General features: G+C 43.2%; 1 protein-coding gene across 3 annotated transcripts in view; it reads right to left on the bottom strand.

Moving 5' to 3' along the window:
* BACE2 (beta-secretase 2) overlaps positions 1 to 26,258 on the bottom strand; it is a 54,350-nt gene that overhangs the window by 6,493 nt on the left and 21,599 nt on the right. For all 3 annotated transcript variants that reach the window (XR_006016932.1, XM_042033394.1, XM_042033407.1), the window contains exons 2-8: positions 25,214 to 25,302; positions 15,701 to 15,917; positions 14,066 to 14,194; positions 12,714 to 12,848; positions 9,899 to 10,000; positions 6,388 to 6,537; positions 4,999 to 5,167 (exon numbers count right to left, since the gene is read on the bottom strand). Coding sequence is in view for 2 of the 3 variants with exons in the window: in XM_042033394.1 (XP_041889328.1) it covers positions 4,999 to 5,167; positions 6,388 to 6,537; positions 9,899 to 10,000; positions 12,714 to 12,848; positions 14,066 to 14,194; positions 15,701 to 15,917; positions 25,214 to 25,302 (991 nt within the window). In the remaining variant the exon portion in view is untranslated. The remainder of the gene's footprint in view (positions 1 to 4,998; positions 5,168 to 6,387; positions 6,538 to 9,898; positions 10,001 to 12,713; positions 12,849 to 14,065; positions 14,195 to 15,700; positions 15,918 to 25,213; positions 25,303 to 26,258) is intronic.

Genomic DNA, 26,258 nt, shown 5'->3' with positions numbered 1-26,258 from the left:
GTCACCACACATCTCAGCCCATTCACGTTTTACTGCATTTCTCATTGCAATAAAAATGCAAGAATCTCATGTTTATAAAAAGGAACTCTGAAGCATAAGGAGACCGTGACACTCCCTCATCTCCACAAGCTGTCTAGGAGAGAACAGACATTTCAATCAGTCAAAGCCCAAACCACTCGATCACTTTTTTCTCTCTGGACTAACCTTTCAGAAATGTCCTTTTAAATATCCTATGACAACCACCCTGCTGTAGGGCAGGGCCTGGGCAGTTTTTTGTTTGTTTCTGATATTTCCAACAACTGGAACAGCACCACAGGTGATATTGTGATCGTCTGTGTTTGCTGTCTTCTTAGGGAGCAGCAGGAAGGTTCATCAGTCCTTAAAGGACTTCATCCTAAACACAAGATGCAGCGTGGAAAGCAGCACAGATACTCTTGGGGGTGAAAATCCAGAAGGAAGGGGAGGTGAGGCAGGAGAGCTGGGTGACAGCTGTCCATGAAAGGGGAGTGGAGGAGAGGAAGGTCAGTGTCAGGAGTGAGGAACAGGAACACGAAGGAGCAATGGTGCTGGGCAGGGAGAGCTAACCCAGCTGCTCAAAAAATGATGACAAAGTTAAGGCAAGAAGCAGTCATAATTCACTTCTCTAGTCAGCCACTTCCAAGACACATCTGAGTATTTTTTTATAAAGGTCTCAGTTTTAACTGTCCTGCTCAATTTCTCACACATTTTATACATATATACACAGGCACACTCTTTACTGATTGGAAGTGATCCCATCTACTGAAAACTGGATTTCTTATTTTCACATATCTTAGTCATGACTGCTGAAACCATGTTTGAAGAGATTACCATAAAATATCCCTTGGAAGGAAGAAGGGAGCCTAGATTTGCAAAGGCAGGAAGGTGGTCTTTAAGGTTCTTTGTGGACAAAAAAATGCAGAATAGGTTGGTTGCTTTATCTGCATAGATTTTAGTCATCATTCAGTCCCTGGCCTCATAAGACCTTGTATTATTTTAAGATTTATGTTTTGTTAGACTTAATTCAACTTAATTGTGGGCTGGTGTTGAAAGGGACAATCCTGCACCCTCACTCCTGTCTCTCAGAGCCTCTTTTGTGTTGGTGGAGGGAATGGGAGGCTGCAACTTGCAGATCAGATGGGAAACCAACCTTCACAACAAACAAAATGCCCAAACAAGGAATTTTCTGTGGAATCACTCATCTGAACCAATCCCTTCTCCACCCCTAAGTGTGGGAAGACTCCTTTAGCAGGAATATGCCGTGAGAGCAAACCGGGGGAACCCGAGGCTGCACCCACGAGGACCCTGGCACTGGTGAATAACCAAACACCCACTCCCTAAATTCATTAGATGGTAAAATTCTGCCTAGAAGGTCTGTGGCAGAAATCCTTTTTGTCCAGAGTCCCAGGATTTCACTTCGTCTGCCATGCAATTATTTCTTCTGGACATCTCACCCCCACACACCGTTTGTTTGTCTCTATCAAGTTCTGCAACAACACCACTCAACCACATTTAACACCACTCTGAAATGCAAGGCCTAAGTATCATTACTTAGTAGTATTTTGAAAAAGTGGGGGGAAAGAAAAAACAGTGCAATTTCCCACCTTGGAAATAGCTTTGAAAATAAACAGTCTCTAATTACTCATTATTTGGCTTGAGCACAGTAATTACTCCTATTAAAGAAGAAAAGACAAAACTGTTTCCATAGTGGCTGACATTTTAAACTGCATTTTGAGAATGCTTGATAGCAGCACAGACTCTGCTTTCTCCCCTCCAAAAGGCAAAAAAGATTTCCCTCACACTCTTCCACCCCCAGAGAAATTGAGAGGAAATTTGCCTAAATTGTTCAAAGAAGCCCTTAACATAAACTAACAGTCACACTCAGCATATTACACATTAACTAAATTAGAGTATTTCGGTGTATTATTTTAGAGTATCTGGTGGTACCTAACTACAATACTTTTATAACCTTGAATAAATGAGATTTTCTTCTCTGTTGATGATTACAGGACAAAAAGGCGCCTCTGTGTAGAACTCAACACATGCTAGCTCACCCACTTGGGTGGTTACAAAGGAAAAAAACCTGGGATTAGATCAAATTCCTCATAAAATTGTAAAGTACAGCTTGAAAAGGGCCCCTGGAAGTTACCTAGACCAGGATCCTACTCAGAACAGGACTGTCAGGATCAACAGATCAGTTCTGCTGCAGATTTTATTTATCCAGCCAGGCCTTGTAAAACCCTGAGGATGGGGACCTGTTTCAGTGCTGTACCACCCTCCTGGTGAAGAAAAAACTCCTCATGTCCAGTTCCTGAATGTCCCTGGTGAACGTTGCTCTATGTTATGTAATTTCACCTTCACCTACCTTGGCTTGCATTCAACTTAGGGCCTACCGAAACTTTCCCACAGGGCTTTTTTTTTTTCTTCCTTATTTTTTTTTCCTTTGTTTGGGTTGGAAGGGACCTTAAACATTATCTAGTTTTAACCCCCTGCCATGGGCAGGGAACTTTCCATTAGACCAGGTTGTTCAAAGCCCCATCCAACCCGGCCTTGAACATTTCCAGGCTGCTTCAGTGAAACCAACTCGTTGATCTGAATATCCTGTCTCAAGAAGGGACCTGATCCAAAAACCTGTCCTAGTCATCCTGTAAACAGTCGTTTATCAATGGGCAACTTGAAATTATTTGTCTAAGTCTTAAAGGGTTTCATGTAATGAGGAAAAGGCATATTTCCTGCTACAATGGAGTATCTTCCTGCAGCAGTCTATCTAACTTTCCTCACTCTTGGTACATCCTGGAGAATTACAACAGTCCAAGGAATATTGTGGGATAAGCCAGTTCTCATCTCTAGCCAAATCTGAAAAGTAACCAGGAAGTTCAATGAAATAAAGGTTTTTAGTCCTGTTCCCTTAATTATTCTATTCATCAAGTACAGCTTTAACACCTTATAAAAGCACGGATTTAACTTAATGTTCACTCTAACAAAGCAAAGGTCATTGCAAAGCCACACCAAACTGTCTTTAACATTTGTCCATTTCTGAAGATTCAAGCCATCAGCAATTCAGTTTAATTTATGCCCACGAACAGCCTGGAAGGCTCCAAATAAATGGGATGAATGTAGTTGCTGTGGAGGGCATGGCTGGCCTCCACGGGAAGCCAGTTCGGCAGCTCAATCCCTCACCCTGCACCGAGGTGCTCCACTCGCAGCCGTGGCTCTCTGATGAAAGTGCTGTTAAATATGGAAACCACAAGCTGTGAAGAAGTGAGACTCAGCAGAACTGGCACATCCAGCGAAATGTCATCTGCCCCATGTGAGTGGAACCTGACAACTCCGTGCATCTTGTCCCGGCCAGTCAGATGATTCCTCAGGAAGCCGAGTTCCTGTGATGCTGGGTTAGACATATGCAGAAAACGTGGACGAAGAGACAAGGAGGAAATGTCTTGGAGCACCAGCTGGGTGTAATCATGTGTCCAAGCTCATGTAAATTCCAATGGCAGTTCTGTTCAGCAAGCTCAGTTCTTCGTCTCTGGCAGAGCTACGTGAAGTGGTCAAACTATGCTTGCAGGTAGCAATATTAACACCGAGGTGTTACTATGCTTCCCCGATTATTTTCCTCAACAAAGAAGGGCTGTCAGAGCAGTTCTTATGCACAGCAGCTGCCTCGTGTCCCCTGCTGACCACACGTGGTCAATATGTTCTGTCAAATGCCCCCTCCTCCCCCCACTGATGGCTGCAGCGGGACAGGGACAGGAGGCAGCTCCACACTTGCTCCCGCTGCAGTCAGGAGGCACCAGGAAGAATGAAAGGCAGTGAAACCTGGCCTGCATTGTTTGTCCAGTTACACTCTCCTGCCAGATACATTCATGAAGTGTCTTTCATCACTGCATGGCACCTCACAGGGGTGTCCATTAAGCAACTCTCACCAATATCGAGATTTTCTTTGGGAACGAGCTAAAACCTGACAAGTCTGAGCCTGTTAACAATGTAGAGATCAAAAAAACAAGCTTTAAAATTGCCCTAGAGCTGCAACTCAGCCAGCCAGTTCTCTCTTCCTCCTCTCTATTACCTGATTGCTTAAGCACTCCAGTCCTAACTACCTTCACCCTCTCTAAGAGCTTAAAGAAGCACTGTCAGTTCCAGTCCTTTTCTCATGCAAACCTCAGGTGAGACAATGTTTTTCAGGGCACAGACCACTCCTGTTTGGGACAGAGACCTGCATATGGGTGCACATCCTTCCCCTCCTCTCCCACTTGGATGTTCTTGTCATGTTAAAGCAATGTCTGAACAACAAGGAGAAGAAACCCCAAAATTTTTGGATTTAGCTACCCTTGGTAAGAAAAGAATAATCATGAAAGTTACCCAGCACAGTAAAATCAGCCAAAAATTACGAGCTCTTTTATATCTCCTCAGCAGCTAGTTAAAAAATTAATGGCTTTCTGCTTACACTGAGAAAAGTATTTGTTTAGAACTAACACAAACACTGCAAGTCTAAATGTGAGTCCAATTTTCACCTCAGCTCTTTCTTTGCAAATTTCTGAGGGGCTGAACAGGCTCAATTTACATGAAGAGAAAAGTGTGAGTAAGGCACTTCACTGCACACTGCAAGAGTTGGTTGAAGAATCCATTTATGCCCAGCTTTGAGCAGGAACTAGCCCAAAATGAAGTTGCATTATAAGCAGGGACTCATTTGATGTAACTGTTGGGGAAACTGCACACACAGACAGATGTTCCAGAAAGACCATCTCTGTGAGAGGGAAGAACCCAGCACAGATACCCAGAGCTGAGGCTGATTCACTTCATGCCAAAAGATGTTGCAATACAGTTGGGGTTTTTTTCCTTCCTTTGAAATGTGAATGGCTTGGAACTTCTTCAAAATACACCCTCACACTGCGGGAGTCACCACGCTTTTCCCCAACAGATAAATGGCAAAGGTGTTTCTCTGAGTTTCCTCACTCAAGTCCTGAGATATGTTTCTCTTACCTGCACAGGGGCTCACTGCAAAGCCCACTCTCCTCTGGGCTCTGTCAAAGATGACATAGAATCCTTCCATGACTGTAGCACCAATGACCAGAGCGTTTGTGGAGGAGGAGATGCCGAATCGGTAGCACTGCAAATTATCTCCTATCACAAGGATGGGTTGAATATAAAGCTGTTAAAAAGAAAATTTAAAAAAAGAAAAATAAATTTAAAAAAGGAAGCCAGAGTGTAAAAAGCAACACCTCACAGCAGGTAGAAGTTCAGACTTCTTCGTTTTTATAGTTCAAGCACACAAATCCCACTGGAAATAGAGAATGGATTGGGGCAAACAGATTTCTGTACATGATTTAAAACCAGTCAAAACTGACAGGCAGGTAAGAGGTAAAGCTTGTGGATTCTAAGATAAAGTTGAACACAGTCAGTCACGGCATGCAGGTCAGCAGCAAATTCTCGAGATTCTCACTATTTACCATCTTTTCCATAAGGGAAGGATGGCTGAGGAAGAACTTGGGATATGAACTCAAATTAGAGAATAATTTAGTTATTAAAAAAATTACTAGGATGGAGTTGATTCAGAGAGAATTCAGTGTCAGCTTCAAGGTTCTAGATCTTACAAATTCAAGTCACATTTCACCCCCTGTCTCCCCGAGGAAGATGAACGATTGCCAAGCTACATGATCAATACAGAAAAAGCTTATCATAAGGCTGTACTATATTTCAAGTTAAAATGTACTTAATAGGTTCATTCTTTCCTTTGCTCCTGCCTGTCCCTTGAGGTAAAAGAATGTATTAATAATGTTGGAGGATACCAGCCTGTAGTGCACCTTATACTGGGAGGAGAAGACAGAGAAGAAAGACAAAAGTGGCACATTATATTCTAAAAGTTGGGATGGAATATTAATAAAAGATAAACCAAGTGAGTTACAGAAACTGGTGAAGAGCTCACAAAGGGTCAATTGCCAAGATTTTCATATTCAGAAGAAGTGCTCCAACTCAAAATGCCTGGAGAAACAAATCAATTCCCTTCGCAAAACGAGAAGATCAAAACGAGCAGAGACATTCTGTATTGACATCTGATGTGGCCAAAGCTCATGAAAACAAAACAATAACTTGCCTATTTTTCCCAGAAAATTGAAAAAAAAAAAAATTCCCAACTAGATGGACTGCACTGAGAGGGAAATTGTGCTTTGTGCTTTTCCTTTTTGCTTTTAGGTTTGACAAGTTTGTTATTTTCCCTACTTAAAAAAATTTGATTAAAAAAGGTTTCCCTGGCATACAATAAGCCAGTCCCCTATTACTGCTAAAAATAGCTCCTGTTTTTTAAGAGCTGTATAATGTGCTTTACAATAGTAAAAATAAATGCACAGATGAATAAACAAAGAAGGTTGAGACCTGTGGTAGGATAGAGATCCGAAACGACCTACTGGAGTTTTCATCCCTCAGGTAAATGGAGAGTTTGGGAAATAAGGACCAGGGTTTTTCAGTTCTATCCCAGCATGCAAGCTGTGAACCAGTCCAGAAACCGGAAGAGAATTCTTGTATCTGTAAAACAAACCAAGCAAACAAAATTACACTTACAGATTACAGACATTTTGATAGATTTTTGTAAATGATCACTGCCACTTGGATACTTCTTTCACTCCCATGGAGAAATTCAAGCATGAACACAAATCTCAGCTGCTTCTTTAAGGACCAAAGCAAAAACCCAAGCCCCAACACCCAAAGTGAGGTGTGTCATAACCCATCATGACTTGGGAGAAGGGGGAAGAGGCAAAAGCCAGTTTAGCTCTCCCTTCCCCCTCTGTGTCTCACTGTTTCCACTGCTGCAGAGAACATGTGTGGTGCCACAGAGCCAAAGCATCACTGGGATTTCACTGCCTCCCTACCTCCTCTCTGACCAAACACCAACGTTTTGAAGCAGCATGTTACATTTTATAAAATACACAAACCAAAATACAAACCATGTGAATATGTAATGAGGTCCTCCCTGCTCCTCATGCACCTACAGCTTCTTACTCAGCTTCAGAGTTTTGAAGCCAAGGGCTAAGCCAAAAATCTCCTGGCTTCTAAGGGAACCAAGGTTTGCTGGAATGGAAAAGAACACATCCCTCTGTCTCTTTTGCTGCCCTGTCACTCCCTACCAGTATAACCTGACATGCTTTTGAAATAAAATTGATTAACAGCACTTAATATATCCATGGAACTAACAAAACAAAAAGCAAACTCCTACAGAGCTTGTTTGGCTAAGACAAACATCTTGCTCAATGCTCCTGCTCCCTGAGGTTGACCTGCTGCCAGATCTGAGCAAAAACCTTCCTTGTTTCACTGCATTACTTTGGCTGCTGGTTCTTGTTCCCCCACAAAGCAGCATTCAAGGGAGGAGCTTGATCTGAGGCTGCCCAGCCAAAGCCTCCCATCTGGGTGAAGAAAAAGATGGAATCCAGCCTCTGCACTGTCCTCATTTGTATTTATCTGTGATATTGATTATTCTGTAAGCATCAGCTCATTCATTAATATATGGCATATTACTGCTGACAGGCACTCGCCACACACCTGCCTGTGAAGTGTTTGTTGGGGCTGCACAGAGACATTTTCCTATTTCCAAGTGCTCTGCTCTGTTCTTGGGCCAACAAGCACAGACTCATGTGAACAAGGAGATTTACCACCACAAACAGGCCTTTTACCCGTAACTCTCAGTACAGGCTGAAGTGCATCCCTTGGCAAGGGGCAGAACACTCTTCCCTCACAGCTAAGTCCCAGGCCAGACCTGCTGAGAAATACAGTTCTTCTCTCTCTCCATTTTGTCTTGAAAAGCAGATCTGAGAAAAATCACAAGATACCACCCAGACAGGTCAGGCCAAGCCTGTGAAGTGCTCTGTTTTAAGTGCCTGCTTTAATTTCCCACAAAGATTGCTTAATGCACTGCACTTCTTTCCCTTCCTTCTGCATGCTGCAGCAATGCACTGGGGAGATGGGAGTGCATGATACCCAAAAGGCTATTAAAACAAAGATTTTAGGATTATCTGAGCCTTCCTTTGTTCAACTTTTTAACTTAGCATTGTATTAATGCTGTCCTGACTTCAGCTCAGTGAGGTGCAGTAGCTGCCTGGCTCATCTCTGCTCATCTGCCAAAATCACCACCCTGCAACACCAAACTACATCTTAACAGCTGCTCCCTAAAAGACTTCAGTCCACAGAAGTAAGGTTTAAAAAACCATCTGCACCACTAAAGAGCACAGAGCTCACAGCCTTGTTTTTTAACGAAGCTGAATACAGGGATGTGTCACACACAGTTAACCCAGCGTACCTGAGGGGGAAATAACTTCTGGCTGGGATGCTCATAACAAGCTATGAGGAGCAGGAACTTGTTAACCTGGCTCGCCTGTGGTCAGAAAAGTGTGTCTGACTACAGCAGATGATTTTTTTTTCAGTGGTACATCTCCTGCCAGAAGCACAGAGCCGCAGTACAATTGCTGAAAATACCCGTTTTCCTGACATTGCTCCTACACAGCTGGAATCCCATCCTTGCACCCTGTAACTACTTTCTTATTTAGCAGGCTATCTCCTTTGTTTAGAGCTGTCAAAGTAAATTTTGGGGTGTGTGGAGGGAAAGGGGTACAGCAAGCAGGTCCTTGAGATTAAAAAGAACTCCGAAAAAAAGCTACTGTATGCATTTTCTGTAGGAACAGAAGAAAAACCATTAAGCAGAGTGAATGGTTCCCCTCTAACACCTTAGTGATCTGTCCACTATTTCCTTGTCAGGTGGAAGGCCCCAGTTCAAATGTCCTGACCAACATCAGAGAGGAGTGTGGACCACTGTGACCCACTTCCCAGGAGGATTCCTTATCCACAGGGTGACGTTACAAGAGCCCTTGGGGTGGCTTCTTTCAGTTCCACCCCCATGGACTGAACTTGTTCCAGTCAACACTTAAGGGTTGTGCAATAGAGAAGAACTTGTACCTGGTACATTTATTTCAGATACTGGACATCTGCAGGCAGAGAAGAACACTTCATGCCACATCTCTGCTCTCAATCAAGTAGGGAAAAGGATCTCAATCTTGAATTGTCAGCACACAGGCAAATGCTCTGTCTTTGGGGCAGCTGCTTACTGTGTTTCCTGTGATTTGCATCAACAGCCACTGTCTGACTGTGAATCCATGACAAAAATACCAAGTTTGTTCACACTGAAATAGCTGGTATTTATTCTTCCTCTTTAACCTTCTTGGTGCTTTTCCTTGCATTGAACAAAAATTTATGAATAGTTTTTATTAACCAGAAAATGCTGCTTCAGCCACTCTACATACAGAGAACTCCACCATCCCCATGCCCTACTTCTAAAGCCCACTCTATTTCCAAAGAAAGATGCTTTTGAACATAAATAATTCAATAATGAAGGTCAAAAGCAGCTTTATTGATATGAATAATCCTAATGAATGACATTTATTCTAGACAGCAGTAAGAATTACACTTGGAAAGGAACTGCTTGCAGCAGCAGGTTCTCCTACTTTACAAACACTCTGTTTTGAATGAAATGACTGATTTTTGCACTCTTAATACTTTGACTCAGAGCAACAGGGATTATGTCCTGTGTTTCTGAAATGCTTAGAATAAAATACTCCATCTCTGACCTATTTCTGATGCATTGCCATACACACACTTCTTGTCTGCACTTGGCCCCCCCCTTTTCCCTCCTCCCTTTTTTTTTCACCTCTTCCTTTCCATCAAAGGCCATCAGTCATTTCTGCCTTATTAACAGGGCTAGACCAAGAAAGATTCTGCTCCCCTCAGGTGAAAAACCCACGACTTGCAAGGCAGGCAGCAGAGATGACACTCCTTTCAAAGACCCTGTGATCGTTTCCCAGGAATTTCACATTTTTGAGCAGGTTTCATGGCGTTATCTTACCAGGGACGTGCGAGCTATTGCCTGCACCACAGCACTGAAGACTTTCTCTGGCAGTCGAAGGAGAGTGGTTCCACTGTCTACTATGGCTTTATCAGCATTGTACTGGGGAGGGGAGAAGAAAAAAGGAGAGAAGTTGCACGCTGTAGTCACTGTAATGCACATCCCACTGTCTCCTAACCAGAACAAAGCTGCTCCTTTTTGGCAGCTGCCTTCCCAGAACTGCATGTCACACTTGTCAGCAGCTCTCTCCAGCTGATAGCTTCAATTCCAATGAAATCTGAGAGCAAAAAAAGCAAGATACTATCAGCCCAGACGAAAGAGTGGGTTTATCTGCACCAGTCAGGAAATTACTGTGTCACCACAGCTGGTGCAAATGGTCACACTGCTGTAAAAAAGTGAAGTCTGGCCCCTCTCAGAGGGGGCAAAAGCACTTTATTATTCAGTAGAGAGGTGCTGAACATCCTGATGCAGCTTCCTGCATCAAGGTCTATGCTAGCATGGGTACAACTCTAGTTTAAACACAGCAGCCTCTTTTAATGGCAGGCATATCTAATGTAAGAATAGTCAGAAAAAAATTAGGCCTTATTACATGTCTGTACTGGCTCAAGAGTACAAATGCTACACCTTCATCCCTTGACTGCTGAAAACTGCTAAAACACAAACAAAAGCAAGAAACTTGAAATTTCAGTCTTGCTGCCTTAAAATCTGCACCACTCCCCCCAGCAAACAATGCTCTTATTATTAAAACTTCAACCCTCAAATTAAGAGATTTCAGCAAACTTCAGATATGGTCCATGAAATAGAAACTTTTTAAAGGGTAAATCCTTTTTCATGAACTCTTTAAAAACTATGATTAATTGTGGGGAGAAAAAAAAAGGCAAGCAGCAGTGGCAGCTATTTGCATTAACTACTTTTGCTGCCAGCTTAGGCAGCAGGATTAATATAACTGAGCTGTGACATGTTTATGGCATAATCATAAGACACAGGATGATATACAGCCTAAGCTACTTAGGAAGAGGTCAAATAGCAAGTGAATTTAAAATACACTGATTTAGATGTTATCAAGTCACATGGAGTCCCTTTAGTGCAGTGATGAAAATAAAACACACCAAAAAAGTAAGAAAAAGTAACTCTGATGGTGATTTCTACATTTCTTTTTGAAAGAGCTGCTGTAGGGCTGCCATACAGAGCTGACAGAAAAGCAAACAGGAAACCATTTATTACACACTTGGAAATACTGTTAAAGAGTGGAGAGAAATTCCATGGCAGTTTGCAGTTCATTTTAACAGATTTGTACCACAAAATACACAATCACTGGCATCCTGGAATGCCACCCTTGGAAAAAAATAGTTAAAGAAGGTCGACCATTAATATAAAACTGTGCAAAAATCTGGGTGTAGCGGGATTGTTCACACTGGGGCTAAGCACCTGGTTTTGCCTTCTTGGCTTTCCTGGTTAATATTTACCAGTGCAAAGTGCACTTTTGGCAGCTCAGGACTTCTCCCAGCCCCGGCTGCCAGGCTCAGGGCCACTGCTGTGGTGTAGCTCTGGACAGATTCCCAGCATTGAAGCAAGGGAACAAGTTTTCCCTGGCAAGGAAAGGAGCAGTCCCTGGTGAAGGCTGCAAAAAAATGTTCCATTTCCTAGAAAACAACGGAGAGGAGACAACAACATAGCTCCTCATCCTAGAGTGAATCATGCATCCTCTGCAAGCTCCTAACCAGCCAAAATTTAATTGTACTACTCCCATGTTACTGCTCTTCCTCTAAATTTCTGTGGGAAGGTCTCCTTTGATCCGGGAAGGTTTGATCCTTCTGCACCAGTGAAAGCAACCCCTGGCTCAGAAGAGAGCAACAATTACAGGAAACTTTCCTAACACACCACTAAATTTTTCAGTGAGTTGTTTTCTGGCAACAGCATGTATTAAACCACTGAAGGGCTCCCCTTCAAAAACATGTTGACTGTTTTTTAAGGCAAGAAAGAAAAGCAAACATTTGTTTTAAAGGACCAGTGGTTTTGCTTTCCTAACAGCACAATAGAGGCATTTAAATAGACCTTGTTTTGCTTATTGAGTTGAAAGATGCTGCGACTAATTTTAAATAATTTATATGGGATTATGATTTCAATATTTTGCATGGAAATATAATATTTATGCACATGTAATATTGTAATAATGAATTTCACTTAATTTATATGAACTGTAAAAACTTTAAACTTATCATGTCCCATTGATCTCCAACTAAGAGCATGAGCGTAAAATGAAATTAGGATGCCTAAAGAAATTGGGGCATAAAAATTACAGAACCAAAATCAAAACATGAATAGCAACAAGCAATAGTAAGAAAGAGATAAAACACACACATACACATATATACTCCACAAAAAAAAAAAAAAAAAGAAATGGCTTTGGAATAAAAATTGCAACAGCACGGTCTCATTAGACCGATCCAGATACAGCAGAACATTATTCCTAATAAAAACAGAAAGCTTATCCATCAGGAATAATAACTGCCAACCACAGGGGAGCAAAAGTTGATTGCAAAAATATAAAATCGAAAAGGAGGCATAGGATGAGAACTTGATGAAGCAACCCAGGATGACACCTGTGCACTGCCACCGTGAACTGTGAGCTTAGACAGCTCTACAGGGGTTAGTCCAAAATCACCCACTGCCTTTGTTAGACCAGAATTGCTTTAATTTAATTCTCAGGAGACTGCGGTGCACATCTGCTTGCCAAGACAAAACTGATCAATCAGGGGTTTTTTCTCAGCCAAACTTGCATTTTATAGAGACAGGAACACAGAAGAGCCAATACCTCCCTGCAGTCCAGTTCGAGGTTCTGTCCCCCGACCTCCAGTTTGAGGATTTCAACCTGGTAATACCACTCCTCTTTGATGGGTGTGTACCAGATATCCCCCGTGTACAGACTTGGCTCAATTCCACCCAGGACCTAAGGGAGAGGAGAAAAGAAGTCACATACTTTAAATTCCCAAATGTTCACTTTTGGGGCAAGTACACGCAGAAAGGGGATACTTAGTTGTGATACCCAGGGGCATGAAAATTTAATTTAGCATCATTTGTAAGGATTTTACTGTCAAGTTCTCTGTCAATAATAGAGCAGTATGAAACATCTAGACATTAAACAAACTGTCCTTCAAACAGAATTCCCATACTGGACCAAATTAGCAGCATCTTCATCTACAACCTCACACTGATTCTGTTGTGAAAACTCCACTGTTGAAAATCAACACAGTGTCTTCAGTGGTTAAATCTAGGTAATGTATAAAAATGGGACAGAATATTGAACTTACACGTGGAAAACTTGCTTTATCAGATCAGAAAAGCTTTAACACTGTCCAAGAACATTTCATTTTTTCTTACACACAAAATGGAATCCCATCCTGTCACTGCTATCACTATTAGCTTCCATCAAAACCTAGGCTGAGGATGGCTGGGAGCATTTGTGGACCCTCAGACTCTGAACTGAACATAAGCAAATTCTCTCTTGGTCTTCAATTATATGAATAACATTTACAATATGCTAATTCTCTTGAAAACGAGTATTTGTGATCAGCTCCTGTGCTGAGATGCTTATTTCAGCATCATTTGGGAAAGTCATTCCATCTCCCAGTTCCAGATACATAATGGCCGATTCATGGTCCCACTACAGCTGATGGAAAGACTTTCCAGAATAACAACAAGCAGTAGATCTGATCTACAGATTTCTCCCTTTAATATGTTGTTGACAAAAAAAGAAAAGCCCCTTGATTCCTCTCCCCCTTTTCACATCATGTACCAAAAAAAAAAATTACTGGAGCATTTTGATGAGATTGAACAAATTTATCAGCTGAATAAGGGACTACTCAGTTTGAGAAATATAGCAGAATCTGCCCTGAGGAAACACCACAACATTCATGTTTTCCTTTGTTGAAAGATGAAAAGTTTACTCAAACTTGAGAGAAAAAAAAGAATCGAGAATGAAAATAAATAACACTCGAATTTTGCCTAAGGGTTTAATTTTCTTTCAAAAAAAAAAGATAGAAAGCATATTTAAAATATGAAAATATATTTAAACACTAAATTTGGCAGAAGTAGGGGATAGTCAGAGAAAAGAGGGAGAGAGATGAACAAAGATACATCTTCCCTCTCCTATTGACAGATACCCACAAGACTACCTCCGTTGGTACCACTTCCAGAAACAGGGAGTCCAGCACCACACATCTGCAGGGAGAAAATGTTGGGGATCTTTGCCTGCCTCACAAGGGAATCAAAGAATGTCTCCACAGAACTCGAAGGCTTGAAGGTGTTGAAAAACAAAACAAACAAACAAAAAAGAATTGCAGGGTTCATTAGAAAGTTTCTCTGCAGAAATCAGCAAATCATTCAAACAAGACCACTTTTCATGAGTAAATTGAATTTCTGACAACCAACTGATGAAAATTCTAGACATAAGTCATTAAAACCTCAGTATCTGTCATTTTTCTGTTTCTGTTGTTTTTAAAACATTTTTACTCTTGACCACTGTCAGTGCTGCCGCCACCAAATCCCTAAAACACCAAGAGTAATTTTCAATTGCAGTTTTCAAACTCAAACACCAGTTTCAGACAGAAGCTCTCACTGATAATTTCTGTCTGGAAGAAGCTTTGTGTTATTAGAACACTAAAATGTAACTTGTCTTTCACACCTTTCCATAGTTAAAAAGCAGAATTTTAAAGTCAGGATTTTCAGTTTTTCAAGACTACTGAATTCTAATGAACTTTGAATTCAGTGGCCCTTGTTTCCTCTCTTTTCTTTTGCAGAACTTCATGTCCAAGCACACTCTCTTCAGCTGGTTACTGGCCAACAGGCTCTTCCCTACGCTGCAGGTCCTGTTTTCCTTTGCTATCACTGGAGTGCTGCAACTTCCCTGTAATTCACATTTCTGTGCACGAAGGTCTCATGATGGGCAGAGCCCCTGGCTCCCTCCAAGGGGCCAGGTGCTCTCACTACACAAACCCAGAGCAGCCTCAGAAGCCAACAACCCCTAAGTCCTTGGAAGAAGAGAAGAACAAATGCCCTGAGTACTCTGTTTGCCCAAGCCAGGGTTTGAGAAGAAGCTCTTCTCTTCCTGCTGACAGTCCATGAAGTCAATAAATACAACGCTCACACAACTCTGGAGTAAAGCAGAGTCGTCAGGCAGAGTTGAATTGTTTGTTCTGTCTGCGTAGAACTCACTTTGAAAATTGTAACTATGTAGCGTTCCAATCACATTTTCAGTTTGCCATTTAAGGTTATGCATTTTGGACTAAAAATTTCAGGTTTTAATTGAATCTTCTACCTGAATTTCCTACCTCCAGAGGAGCAGGATGTGCTTGGTTCTATGTTCCTGAAAACACTGTAGCTAATATTCATTCTGAAATTATCCATCCACCTCAGCTTTTACTTGATGAATGGACAATCTCCTAGAATGAACTGCCAAGGGCTTTGCCTTGGACCAGTCTTGAGAAATGTCATCAGAGCTCCAACACCTCCCTCCACACACATCCCAACACCACTCTGATACTACGAGCTCTGTAAAAATGTATTCATTCCAGAGGAGCTAAAATCAGCATTTTCAGCACCAGAAAAGCCAAAATCCTCACATGGGACTGTGGTACCATCACAACCCAATTTACTCTTTCTGGAACAAAGACAGAAGATCGGTAGGAAAGAGTGGCTGGAAGGGTGGAGTCTAATGCTGACAGATCATCTGCTGGCTTTATTTTAATAGATTTCTGTTTACTGTCCTTGTGGAAGACAATCAGTGGGGAAGGGATGGTTTACCTTGGCTAAGGCATCGTAGGCAAGACCAAGGATCCCGTGCCATTTAACCCCTGGCAGGAAGAAATTCTCTGACTCGAGGATAGTGGCAATGTTGATGGTGTAGCTGCCATAGAGTCCTTTGGGCATGGTAATGACATCTGTGCCCAGCACTCCAGTCCAGCTGCCTTGGCTGTACTTCACTGTGACTTCAATCCCTTCAGATCTGTATGTGCTTGACCTTTAAAAGGAAAGGATACACTCATGCACGAGCTGTTCATTTACAATGCAAGGCAACAGAATATATTTGAGCTCAATTTTTCCCAGAGAGGGGAAAAAAATAAAGTGTGTAAAATATATATTCATACTGTTTGTAAAAGCAGTAAAAAGCAGAAATTAAAAAAAACCAAAACTCAAGGCCCCATTTTTATGCAGAAGCTATCAATAACTCAAATCTTCACAATGTGTGTTTAAAAAAAATAAATGATCTAAGGTATTATGTCACCTAGTGCAGTGTCCCTGGCTCAGACTGGTCCACCACAATAGGAGCAACACTTTTGACTGGAGAAGGAATGCATTAGATGGCACTAGGAAATGAAAAGCTGCTGAATTCAAATCTAAAATTGAAATGCCAAGCTAACTAAATAGCTGTAGACTAATACCTCATTAATATTCTTAAAAGGTCCATTTTGGGTAAATTGGAATATTATTGTGAGTATCAACAGCAAGACAGAGGTTTCCTAAATCTGCAGGCTGGCCTATCTATGACCAAGTAATAGACTTGGATATTATTAACAAAAGATTCACTGACTTGGAGGAGGAAAGGAACTGATTTTTTCTAGACCAGGGAAGCAAAGGAAAAGAAGCAGTTAAGTATGGCAAGCAAAGGAAGGAACAGAATCCTGTTTAAAAGGCTTAACAAAAACATTAGTAAAAGCTTCAACAGATTTTTCATTTTAAAGACCTGTAATCTGTAAGTATTGTAATCATATTCCACCCACAGCTCTGCTGAAGAGCTACAAAATTTCTAGATCCCTTACAATTTATTTTGGAGCCACTCCTTGGCATACAGCTTCCCCTTTTGAACAGACCAGACTCAGTGCATCTGAAGAGACTTTTCACAGCAATCCAGCTTTAATCTAACAGCCACGTGAAGTGGCTTCACAGCCCCTGTGCCTGAGCTTGCCAGCATGAATTTGGTGTGATTTTCATTATTATGAGGAACAACCTTCAGATGGCAACATGGACAAGCCCCGTAATTCAAACACTTTATCCTGAGGGACACTTTGGCCATATGGATCATGCAACTGACTCCTCCTAGCTGAGGGAGGGAGGGAGGAAGGAATAAGGAAGGAATAAGAGGCCAGGTTCTAACCCTAAGAAGTTCTGGATACTCCCAAGACCTAACCCTTCAAGGGTTAACATCCAAGGCAGCAGAAATACATGAGATAATATTAAAAAAGGCAGGAGTTCCAGAGATATTACCTGTATCTGATAATTTCCACTGCTACTGTGTAGTTCTGCATTTGTATGACACTTACACAAAGGGACATCTCAGCTCAGGCAGGGTCTTCAGAACACCGCTGTGACACTGGCAGTACATTTTATAAATCAAAATAGAGTCTGAATAATTAGTGGCATAAGAGAAACTGGGGGGCAGGAAATGAAAGGGAGAATACAGGGTTCTTCATGTAGAAAAGTGTCAGGCTGGGCAGCAGAAGAGGAAACATCTGAAATCAGAGAGAAAATTGAGTGCTGGGAGAATAAAGCGAAGCAAATCTGCAAATACAAGTAGTGCATGACTAGAACAGCAGCAGCACATGGCTCTTCCATAAGCAGGAAGAGCCTGATGGATCAAGCTGTGGACCAGGACACAGAAAGACTGGATTCATTTTCCAGCACAGCTGGTGACCTTTCTTGTGGAAAGGCACGGCAAGTCCCTTCCTCACCATTTGTGCCTCAGCTTCCCCACCTGTAGAAATGGATATGAAGACACTCATCTTATCTGTAAAGCTCACAAATGTCATATTGAAGAGAAGACTTTATTATTTCCTTCAAGGAGTAAAATTGCTAACGTGGGAAGGGATCCCGCATAAACCTTGTAGCAGTAAATTGTATTTTGTTCTGCAAAACCACCTCCTGCCCCATCTTCTTGCCTGTAATCAGCCACTCTGAGTTTTTTCACCTTTCCACCTCGCTGATCTAAAGCAAGAAAACTTTAGAGGTCAAAACTAGAGACTTATTGTAATTCATGGGCAGAGGGTTTTAAAACAAACACGCAGCACAGAAAAGAAAATTATAAACAAGCTGTTTTGGCTGTGATGAGAAAAGAAGAAATTCACATCTTCCAGCAGGACAAAGTGTATCTTAGCCAGAGGCAAAGAATAAGGTCTCCTAGATCGTGGTGCTGTAGTGACCCTACTCCCTCCTCCCTCTCCTTCCCATTTCTATCTTCTCTCCAAAGCACCCACCAGAAACCTGGTCCTCAAACCTCAAATGGATCTCAAGCCTCAGCTGAGCAAACTAGCAATGGGGTAATTTTCTCTTGCAGAGTTAATCCTCATTACCAGCACACAGCACAGAACAAAACACAACCAAAATGTTATTTCTTATGTCACGAACCCTTTGCAGCAAGCTCAACACGGCAACAGCAAATCCACCACCTGCAGTAACACCAACCTCACCAAACAACTTTAAGACAAAGCAAACATGAAAATACAGCAGAAATTATTGATTTCTAACCAAGAAGTCCCATTTAATCTGCAGGTTTCCCACAACAAGTTTATAATTCACCCCAAACCACCAGCTGTACAGTGCACACAACCAACGCCACAGGATCACACTGCAAAAGCAGCAGGTTTTTTTGTTTGCTGGTATATAACTTATTGTATTACCTCAATTTATTGCCTATATTTCTCTTACCTCCCTATCTCTTGGAAAGATCAACACTTGAGCAGCTTGCTTTTGAACCTTCAGATGGTGAGGCAGTAGTACTCACACTGAAAAAAATGAATACTGTTCCTGAATAGTGAAAGCCCTGAGCATGTCATATTTACATATTGCTGCAGAGCCATTACTGATCACTTGGGTTCAGGTGTAAAAATCCCTCTGTATGTCTGTTTAAGTAGCTCTTTTATCTTAAGTAGAGTACTCAACAAAACTACTTGTTATTTTGAACGGTGTGAGAAACAAACACTGTGATTTCTTTTCAGTTCAGGACAAATTTTGCAAAACCTTTTACATTGTGGTGACTTAGCGTGATTATCACAGCAAACTCAAAACTTTTCACAGCAAAGGTTTGTCAGAGCCACTCAAAAGCCAAGTTGTGAAAGAGTTCATGGCAACAGCTTTACTCGCCTTGTACAGAAAGAGCCAGGCAATTGAACAGCAGGATTATATCACATAGATTATATGATACACAACATCATTTAACAGGTTAGTTCTAGAATTGCTCCAGGAGGGCTCTTCCTGAAAAACACACTCTTCAGGTCCTTCGAAACAGAGATAATGCCTTTCCCATGCACCCCCCTCTATTTCAGTCAAAATAGAATCATGCATTCAATTTCTGATTTTGATCATCTGAATAAAATTAAACTAAGAGTGTGGCATCAGGAAATTAAGACCCATCACTCTCTCCAACACAACATGAATATTCTAATAAGCACACATCTATAACTCATAACCCATTAATTTAACTAATTACTAATCTTTCTTTCCCCTTGTCTTCAACTTGCAGTTTAAGACGTCGGAAGCACTCCATGACAATATAGGGAAAAACTGCAGGAGTGATTACCAGATGAGAGGAAACCTCTTTATCTAATCTTGAAGTGTTCCACCTAGGAAGGAAGAAAAGTGCCCATAGGTCATTTTTCTCATTTACACATGGGCAAAGGTCGCTCTTGGGTAATTTTACAGATCCAGCTGATGTGATGTCAATGCCCCTGTTTACCATCTCTGCAAAATCATGACAACCAAGTGTGCTGGTTTGGGCTGGGGATAGAGTTAATTTTCTTCACAGTAGCTAGCACAGGCTGTGTTTTGGGTTTGTGCTGAAAACAGGGTTGAAATATAGAGATGTTTTTGTTATTACTGAGCAGCTCTTGCCCAGAGCTGAGGCTTTTTCTCCTTCTCACCCCACCCCACCCTTGCTAGGCTTGGTGTGCACAAGAATTTGGGAGGGGACACAGCCAGGACAGCTGACCCCAGCTGACCCCAGGGATATCCCACACCATGGTGTCATGCTCAGCATATAGAGCTGGGGAAAGAAGGGGAAAGGGAGGGATGTTTGGGGTTACGTTGTTTGTCTTCCCAAATCCCTACTACATGAGTTGGAGCCCTGCTTGATGGCTCAACACCTGCCTGCCATGGGAAGTGGTGAACCAATTCCTGGTTTTCCTCTGCTTTTGCACACGTCTTGGGCTTTACCTGTTACACTGTCTTTATCTCAACCCAGGAGTTTTACCACTTCTACACTTCTGATTCTCCCTCTGACCCCACTGCTGAGGGAGGGAGTGGCTGTGTGGGGCAGAGCTGCCATTGAGGTTTAAACCACGACACCAGGGAAGGTGTTCCGACTGCTCGGAAAAGTCTGTCCTAGGGCCAGTCTCAAAAAGAGACAAGCAGCAGGACTCAAGGGACTGGAGCTGACTGGGCTTCACCTCAGTTCAGAAAAAGTCTCCAAGAACAACCTCCCAGAATTGTTTCCAAGCACCTGAAGGACAGTAGTGCAGTCACAGGCACTCAATGAGGAATTTCACAGGCACATCACACGTGACCAGTCTCACTGCCTTCTACAACAAGACTGGATGCACAGACGAGGAGAACAGTGGCTGTAGCACATCTTGGCTTCAGTCAGGCTTTGGACACCGCCTCTCATGGCATTCCCATGTGGAAGCTGAGGATGTGGGGCTGAACACATGAGCCACTGTGTGGGCTGAAGATGGGCTGCACCCCTGGGTCCAAAGGGTGGTGATCATTGACTCATGACAAGCAGAGAGCCCCACAGGTTGTGAGTGGAGGAAAAACTGTCCACAGCCTGAAGGAAAGGAGGCTCAGCAGAGACTTCCTCACTCTTTACAACTCCCTGGCAGGAGGGTGCAGGCAGCTGAGAGTCAGTCTCTTCTCCCAGGCAACAGCAACAGGACAAGAGGACATAGCATCAAGCTGTGCAGGAGAGGTTCAGGCTCGACATCAGGAGGAATTTCTTCATGGGAAGGGTTGTTAAAAACTGGAACAGGCTGCCCAGGGAGGTGGTGGACTCATCCTGCGTGGAGGTGTACAAGGAAGGCCTGGATGTGGCACTCAGTGCTCTGGGCTGGGTGACAAGTGGGGATTTGTCACAGGTTGGACTCAATGACCTTGGAGGTCTTTTCCAACCTAAACGATTCTGTGACTCTGTGAATGTCTTCATCAAGAACCTACATGAAGGACAGGCTGCACACTCAGATTTGCACAGGTCCTACATCAAAGGGACTAGTTGACATGCTGACTGCCAGAGCCATGAGTTACATTTTTTGAGGTTCAGGTTGGACAACAGGAAGTATTTCCTCCACAGGAGATTGTGGCATGGCACAGGAACACGCTGCCTGGATAGAGCATGGATTCTCAGAGGTTTATAGGACTTGGCTGGACACAGCCATGGCTCACCTGCTCCGGTGACAGCCCTGCCTCATTCAGGATGTGTGCTAGGTGACCTACAGAGCTTTCTTGCAACCAGTGTTTTTGAAACATCTCCCTGATTTCACTGGGACCAGGATGCCTCCGAGACGGCATTTATTTAAACGTAGTTAAAATATTTAAAATGGAAGCAGCATGGTGTACCCAGGAGTCTGCTGATGTTTGTATTCTGAGCACACTGCAGGACTCCATCAGTGCAACCCAAACCAGAAACTGTTGCTGCAATTGCTCTGGAGTGTAATGACTTGATTTGGAATTTTACAAAGCACTCTTAACTAACTAACTCTTCAGGGTGCAGACTCCAAGGTTTCATTATCAACCTTATATTAAACTTCTCAAAACACAGTATCCACTGAGAACACCGACCAGAGGCTGTAACCTTCACATGATTCCACAGTCTGTCCTTTTCCCCACACAAGCTCTGCTGTTGCTGTTTCTAATGGTTTATGTTTCTTATGAGAGAGGCCTTGTCCTTCCAGTCTCAATAACATCAATTAAGAGACAAGGGAGAAAGAATGCTTGTGCTTTTAATTCCTTGCAATTAAATTTTCTCTAGCCACTGCCTATGGAAGCGGATAACTGGCTGGCAAGGAATACTCTGCAGTAGCACAGAAATAGTTATCAAGTGCAAATTCTGGATTTTCCAGACCCGTATCATATCAGTGTGATGTGAAATATCTCTGTTAACATCTAAATATATGACAGGAGGTGAGGCTACTCTAGTAAGCAGTATGGAAATAATGGATTTCCCTCCATTACCAGTGCATCTTACTGGAAAAAGTGTAAAACCCCATGTTAAAACACCTATGAGGTAGTGAGAAGGGTGATACTCTCCAGTTTCCCAGCCCTCTAAGTATTTTTATCCATATGCTTCAGCTAAAGATAGACACTGCATTTTGGAGAAGTTTACCTGAAATAATTGAAACTAGAGAAAGGCAGAAAGGGAGGAAGAAAAGAGGGAGAGTGATTCAGACAGACAAAGCTGTGCTTGGCTGTGATTAATGTCAGCTTATGTTAAACACAGCAAATTTACTGCATAACAAACACCAGAACCACCAAGCTGTATTTTATAAATAACAAGATTCATCAGGGTCTGTCCGGATCACTGACTGATTGAGGCCTGAGGCCTCAACTAAACAACAAATTAGGTTTTGACTAAGTAATTTTACTTCTGGATGAAATGTCAAGTAACTGATACAATTACTGGGTTTTAATTTTTGTTTTCAAACCAAGGCAAAGCATATTGAAACTTTTAATTTCTTGCAAGTCTATTCAGGTAAGAAATTGGTGTGATTTGCAAATGATTTTTTACCTTCTCTTTTCTCTAGCCCTAATTAGTGCTGCTGATGTTCAGCCAGAGCTCAGTGCACTGCCATCAGTGGGGCTGTTCATGGTGTCAGGCAGGATTTTGCATCAGGCAAGGCCAAAATTCCCACCAGGCAACCAACATCCACGGGATGTCACAGGTGCCCCAGGAGCTGCCTTATCATCCTGTCTTGCACGGAGGAGCCAGAATCCAAAAGACGCGCTAATCTCCACCACGGGGTGTTGGGGTCCCTTCCCCCCTGCCATGTAGCCCTGAGAGAGGGGCCCTGAGGGGACAGACACGGGCTTTCCCTGCCCCTGGTCAGCCTCGTTCCCCGTTGGTTCTTTTGTGTTCCCCTGTGCGGGCAAAGACCCTCGGGTCCCGTGACTGAGCAGCTCCTCGGCAGAGGCCCGGCCATGCAGCTGGAGAAACAAACATCTCTCTGAAACAGCTATCAAGAGTCGGTCCATATAGATTTCTTTTCCACAGGCCTTGTTGTCTGATACACGTGTTGCAATATCCACACTGTAACAAATGGTGGATAATGCAGGCAGAACAATCCCTGATCCCTAAGGACAGCAACTGATTTGTGAGTAAACTCCGGATTTCTCTTCTTGTTTTTGTTTTGCTGTTCCATCTCTAAACTATGGAGGAACCGTGGGAAGACTCTTGGCTCTCAGAGCTGCATATGGACATTTATCTTAAACTTGAAAAGATTCTTGAACAACGATTTATAAATTTTAGCTTAATTCAAGCTCAAAAGGAACTGAAACATTTCCTTTCATGGTTGTTTAAGAACTTTTTCTACATTTCTTGGGATTTGATTCATACCGAAGACTTTTGGAAGACTGTTTGGACACAGTTAATTTCTGAGTCAAAATATATGCCGATGGAAAAATATTTTCGTGAATATTATTTAATTACCGAGACTATTGAGCAATGTCAGCTGTGTCCTGGTGAAAGCAAGCCTGACTCAGGGACTGTGTGACCCAGGCCACGTGCACCGAGTGCTCTGCGAGCAGCAGCGAGGCGGTTCCCGCGTGCAGGCGCAGTGGCGCGAGCCGCAGTGTCGGCAGCAGAGTGAGGCGCAGTGGGAGCAGCACGACCCAGCGGTGCCCGCCCGGCCCCACACAACATGTGGTGGAGCGAGCCCTGTGAGAGGAGTGGTGGCTGGTGGCGGTGGTGGCGGAGCAGAGCCGCGCCCAGCTGAGACGTGCGCTGGAGCAGGGCACGGGGGGGGTCAGTGCTCGGGGGCCTGGCCAAGATGTGGGCATAGCCCCAGGCAGCGGCTGTGCAGCTGAGAGCAGAGGCGGCGGCGCGCAGGGAGCTGAGCGGTGCGGCCCGGCCCACGCGGCCCTGAATGCGACCCCGGGAAGAGCGCGCAGGCACCAGCAGCCCCGATGGCCCCAGCAGCCCTGGCAGTTCCAACACGGGAGTGAACGAAAGCGAAAGAGAAAGCAAAAACGCAGCGAGACAGAAAACAGCAGCCACTCGGAAAAAGGAAAAAATCACCGTAGCTAAGGTTTTAGGGATAGTAAAATGGTACAATGTTAAACAAAATTATGGTTTTATAACAAGATGTGACAACCAGGAAGACATACTTGTTCATAGACCTGCTATTAAAAAGAATAACCCTGAAAAATACATCCCAAGTTTAGGAGATGGAGAAGTAGTAGAGTTCAAAATTGTACAAGGTAGAAGAGGGTTACAAGCAGCAGAGGTCACTGGGCCTGATGGTGTTTTTGTGAAAGGCAGCATATATGCTAAAAACTGTAGTCATGTTAGACAGTATCCGCATTATAAACAGTCCCTACAGTCTCCCTTTCCTAATCCCACCTTTCCCTTTTACCCTATATCCTATTACCCCCAGTGTATTCCCAATCCGTTTTTTCACTCGTGGTTTCCCTCACAAGACCATGCCTTTGCCAATTGTTTCCCCAAAAATCCCTTTCCAATGCCAAGTGGGGGATGAAGAGGGGGAGGGAAGAAATTAACTATTGTTGTTTAGAGTTCCAACAGGTACAAATGGAAGAAACTCTCTCCTGCCTCAGTTTCCCCACAAAGCATGCCCGGAGAGTCCTGTCTCCCTTCTGTCAGCCTTAAGATGTTCCAGAGAATCTGTTTGGACATTTAAAGACTCAGGAGGGTGGCTAGTTTTGTTTTGAAACTGTTCTTGTCATGTTTATCCAGTTGTTTTCAATGTTAAGTTTAAAATCTCTTTTTGTTAAAAATAAATGGGTGAAATGTCAGGGTCTCCTCCCCCTGCCATGTGGTCCTGGGAGAGGGGCCCTGAGGGGAGGCACGGGCTTTCCCTGCCCCTGGTCAGCCTCGTTCCCCGTTGGTTGTTTTGTGTTCCCCTGTGGGCAAGGACCCTCGGGTCCTGTGACTGCCTCAGTTCCTCAGCAGAGCCCCGGCCACGCGGCTAGAGAAATAAACATCTCTGAAACATCTATCAAGAATCAGTCCATATAGATTTCTTTTCCACGGGCCTCGTTGTCTGATACACGTGTTGCAGTATCCGCACTGTAACAATGGGCAGCAGAACAGGTACTTACAGCTCGGGATTGAAGTAGGACGTGACATCAGGATCAGGCACACCTGCTACAGCAAAATTACTGCTCCCAGTGTCAACCAGAATATTTAACTGCCAAAAAGAGAAGAAAGGAGAGGTGATTTGCATATCCAATTAAACAAACGAACCAAAAAGATAAAAAAACCCAATCATTGCAGTTTTTATCTAAACTCCCTTCAGTTTTAAAATCATGGTGAGCATTGCCCTGAGAAATAAATTTAGTGTCACTTTTGGGAAAGATATGCTGCTGCAGCCCCTCCAAAACAGCTGATCATGCTGAAATGCTTTAAAATAGTCCTGTTCCTGGAAGGGGGAAAACCCGCCAAGCCCACATTTGCACAGCAGATGAATTCTTGATCATCTCAAATTTTTTTGGCCCAACCCATGAGTCTTGGCAAGCTGTCCAGGAGATAGGCTGAATTATGGACTGCTTAAAGCACTGTTTGCCTTAGAGCTTATGAGATTCCAAGGTAGGGGCTGAGTGCAGGTCTGGACAGAAATAAGCAGGAGCAGGAAGCTGCCTCGTGGCTTGGAAAACATGGGAGCGATGCCCAGTTCATCCCAAACAGCAGCAACCTTCCACAGCCTTCACCACCTTTAAAAATGAGGGTGGCAGATTTATTAACACCGTGATTGAAAGGTGGCCTAAGAGGGGGCCACTTGTTTGGTTAATTGGGAGGGTGATTTAGGCTGAAAACTGCCTCACAAAACCACATGGACAAAACAAGACACCTCCTTTCCCCATCTGGCTCAGGTAACCAGGCTGGTCCATCACAGCTGCACAGTGGCAAAGCTGAAGGAAAACGCAGCCACATGCAGGATCACTTCTTTCAGTGAGACCTGGAAACTACATTAGGTACAGAGCCATTAAATGCTAAGTTCAAATCAGTCAGGGACTCTGCTGCTACCAAAAGAATGGTCACACTTCTTCTCTGCTCTTGGCTGGATGCTTCCCAGGGCTCCCTGGCGCAGCCACGGGGCTGTGATGCAAATCAGATCAGGTTCCTCATCTACAGGTACCCAAAAAA

The sequence above is a fragment of the Corvus kubaryi genome, unplaced genomic scaffold (assembly GCF_017639235.1).
Source record: "Corvus kubaryi isolate FWS band 111438036 unplaced genomic scaffold, C.kubaryi_AGA036_p1.0 133, whole genome shotgun sequence".
NCBI classification, from domain to species: domain Eukaryota; kingdom Metazoa; phylum Chordata; class Aves; order Passeriformes; family Corvidae; genus Corvus; species Corvus kubaryi.
The sequence above is the reverse complement of the archived record's forward strand: the minus strand, read 5'-3'. Positions and strand labels throughout refer to the sequence as shown.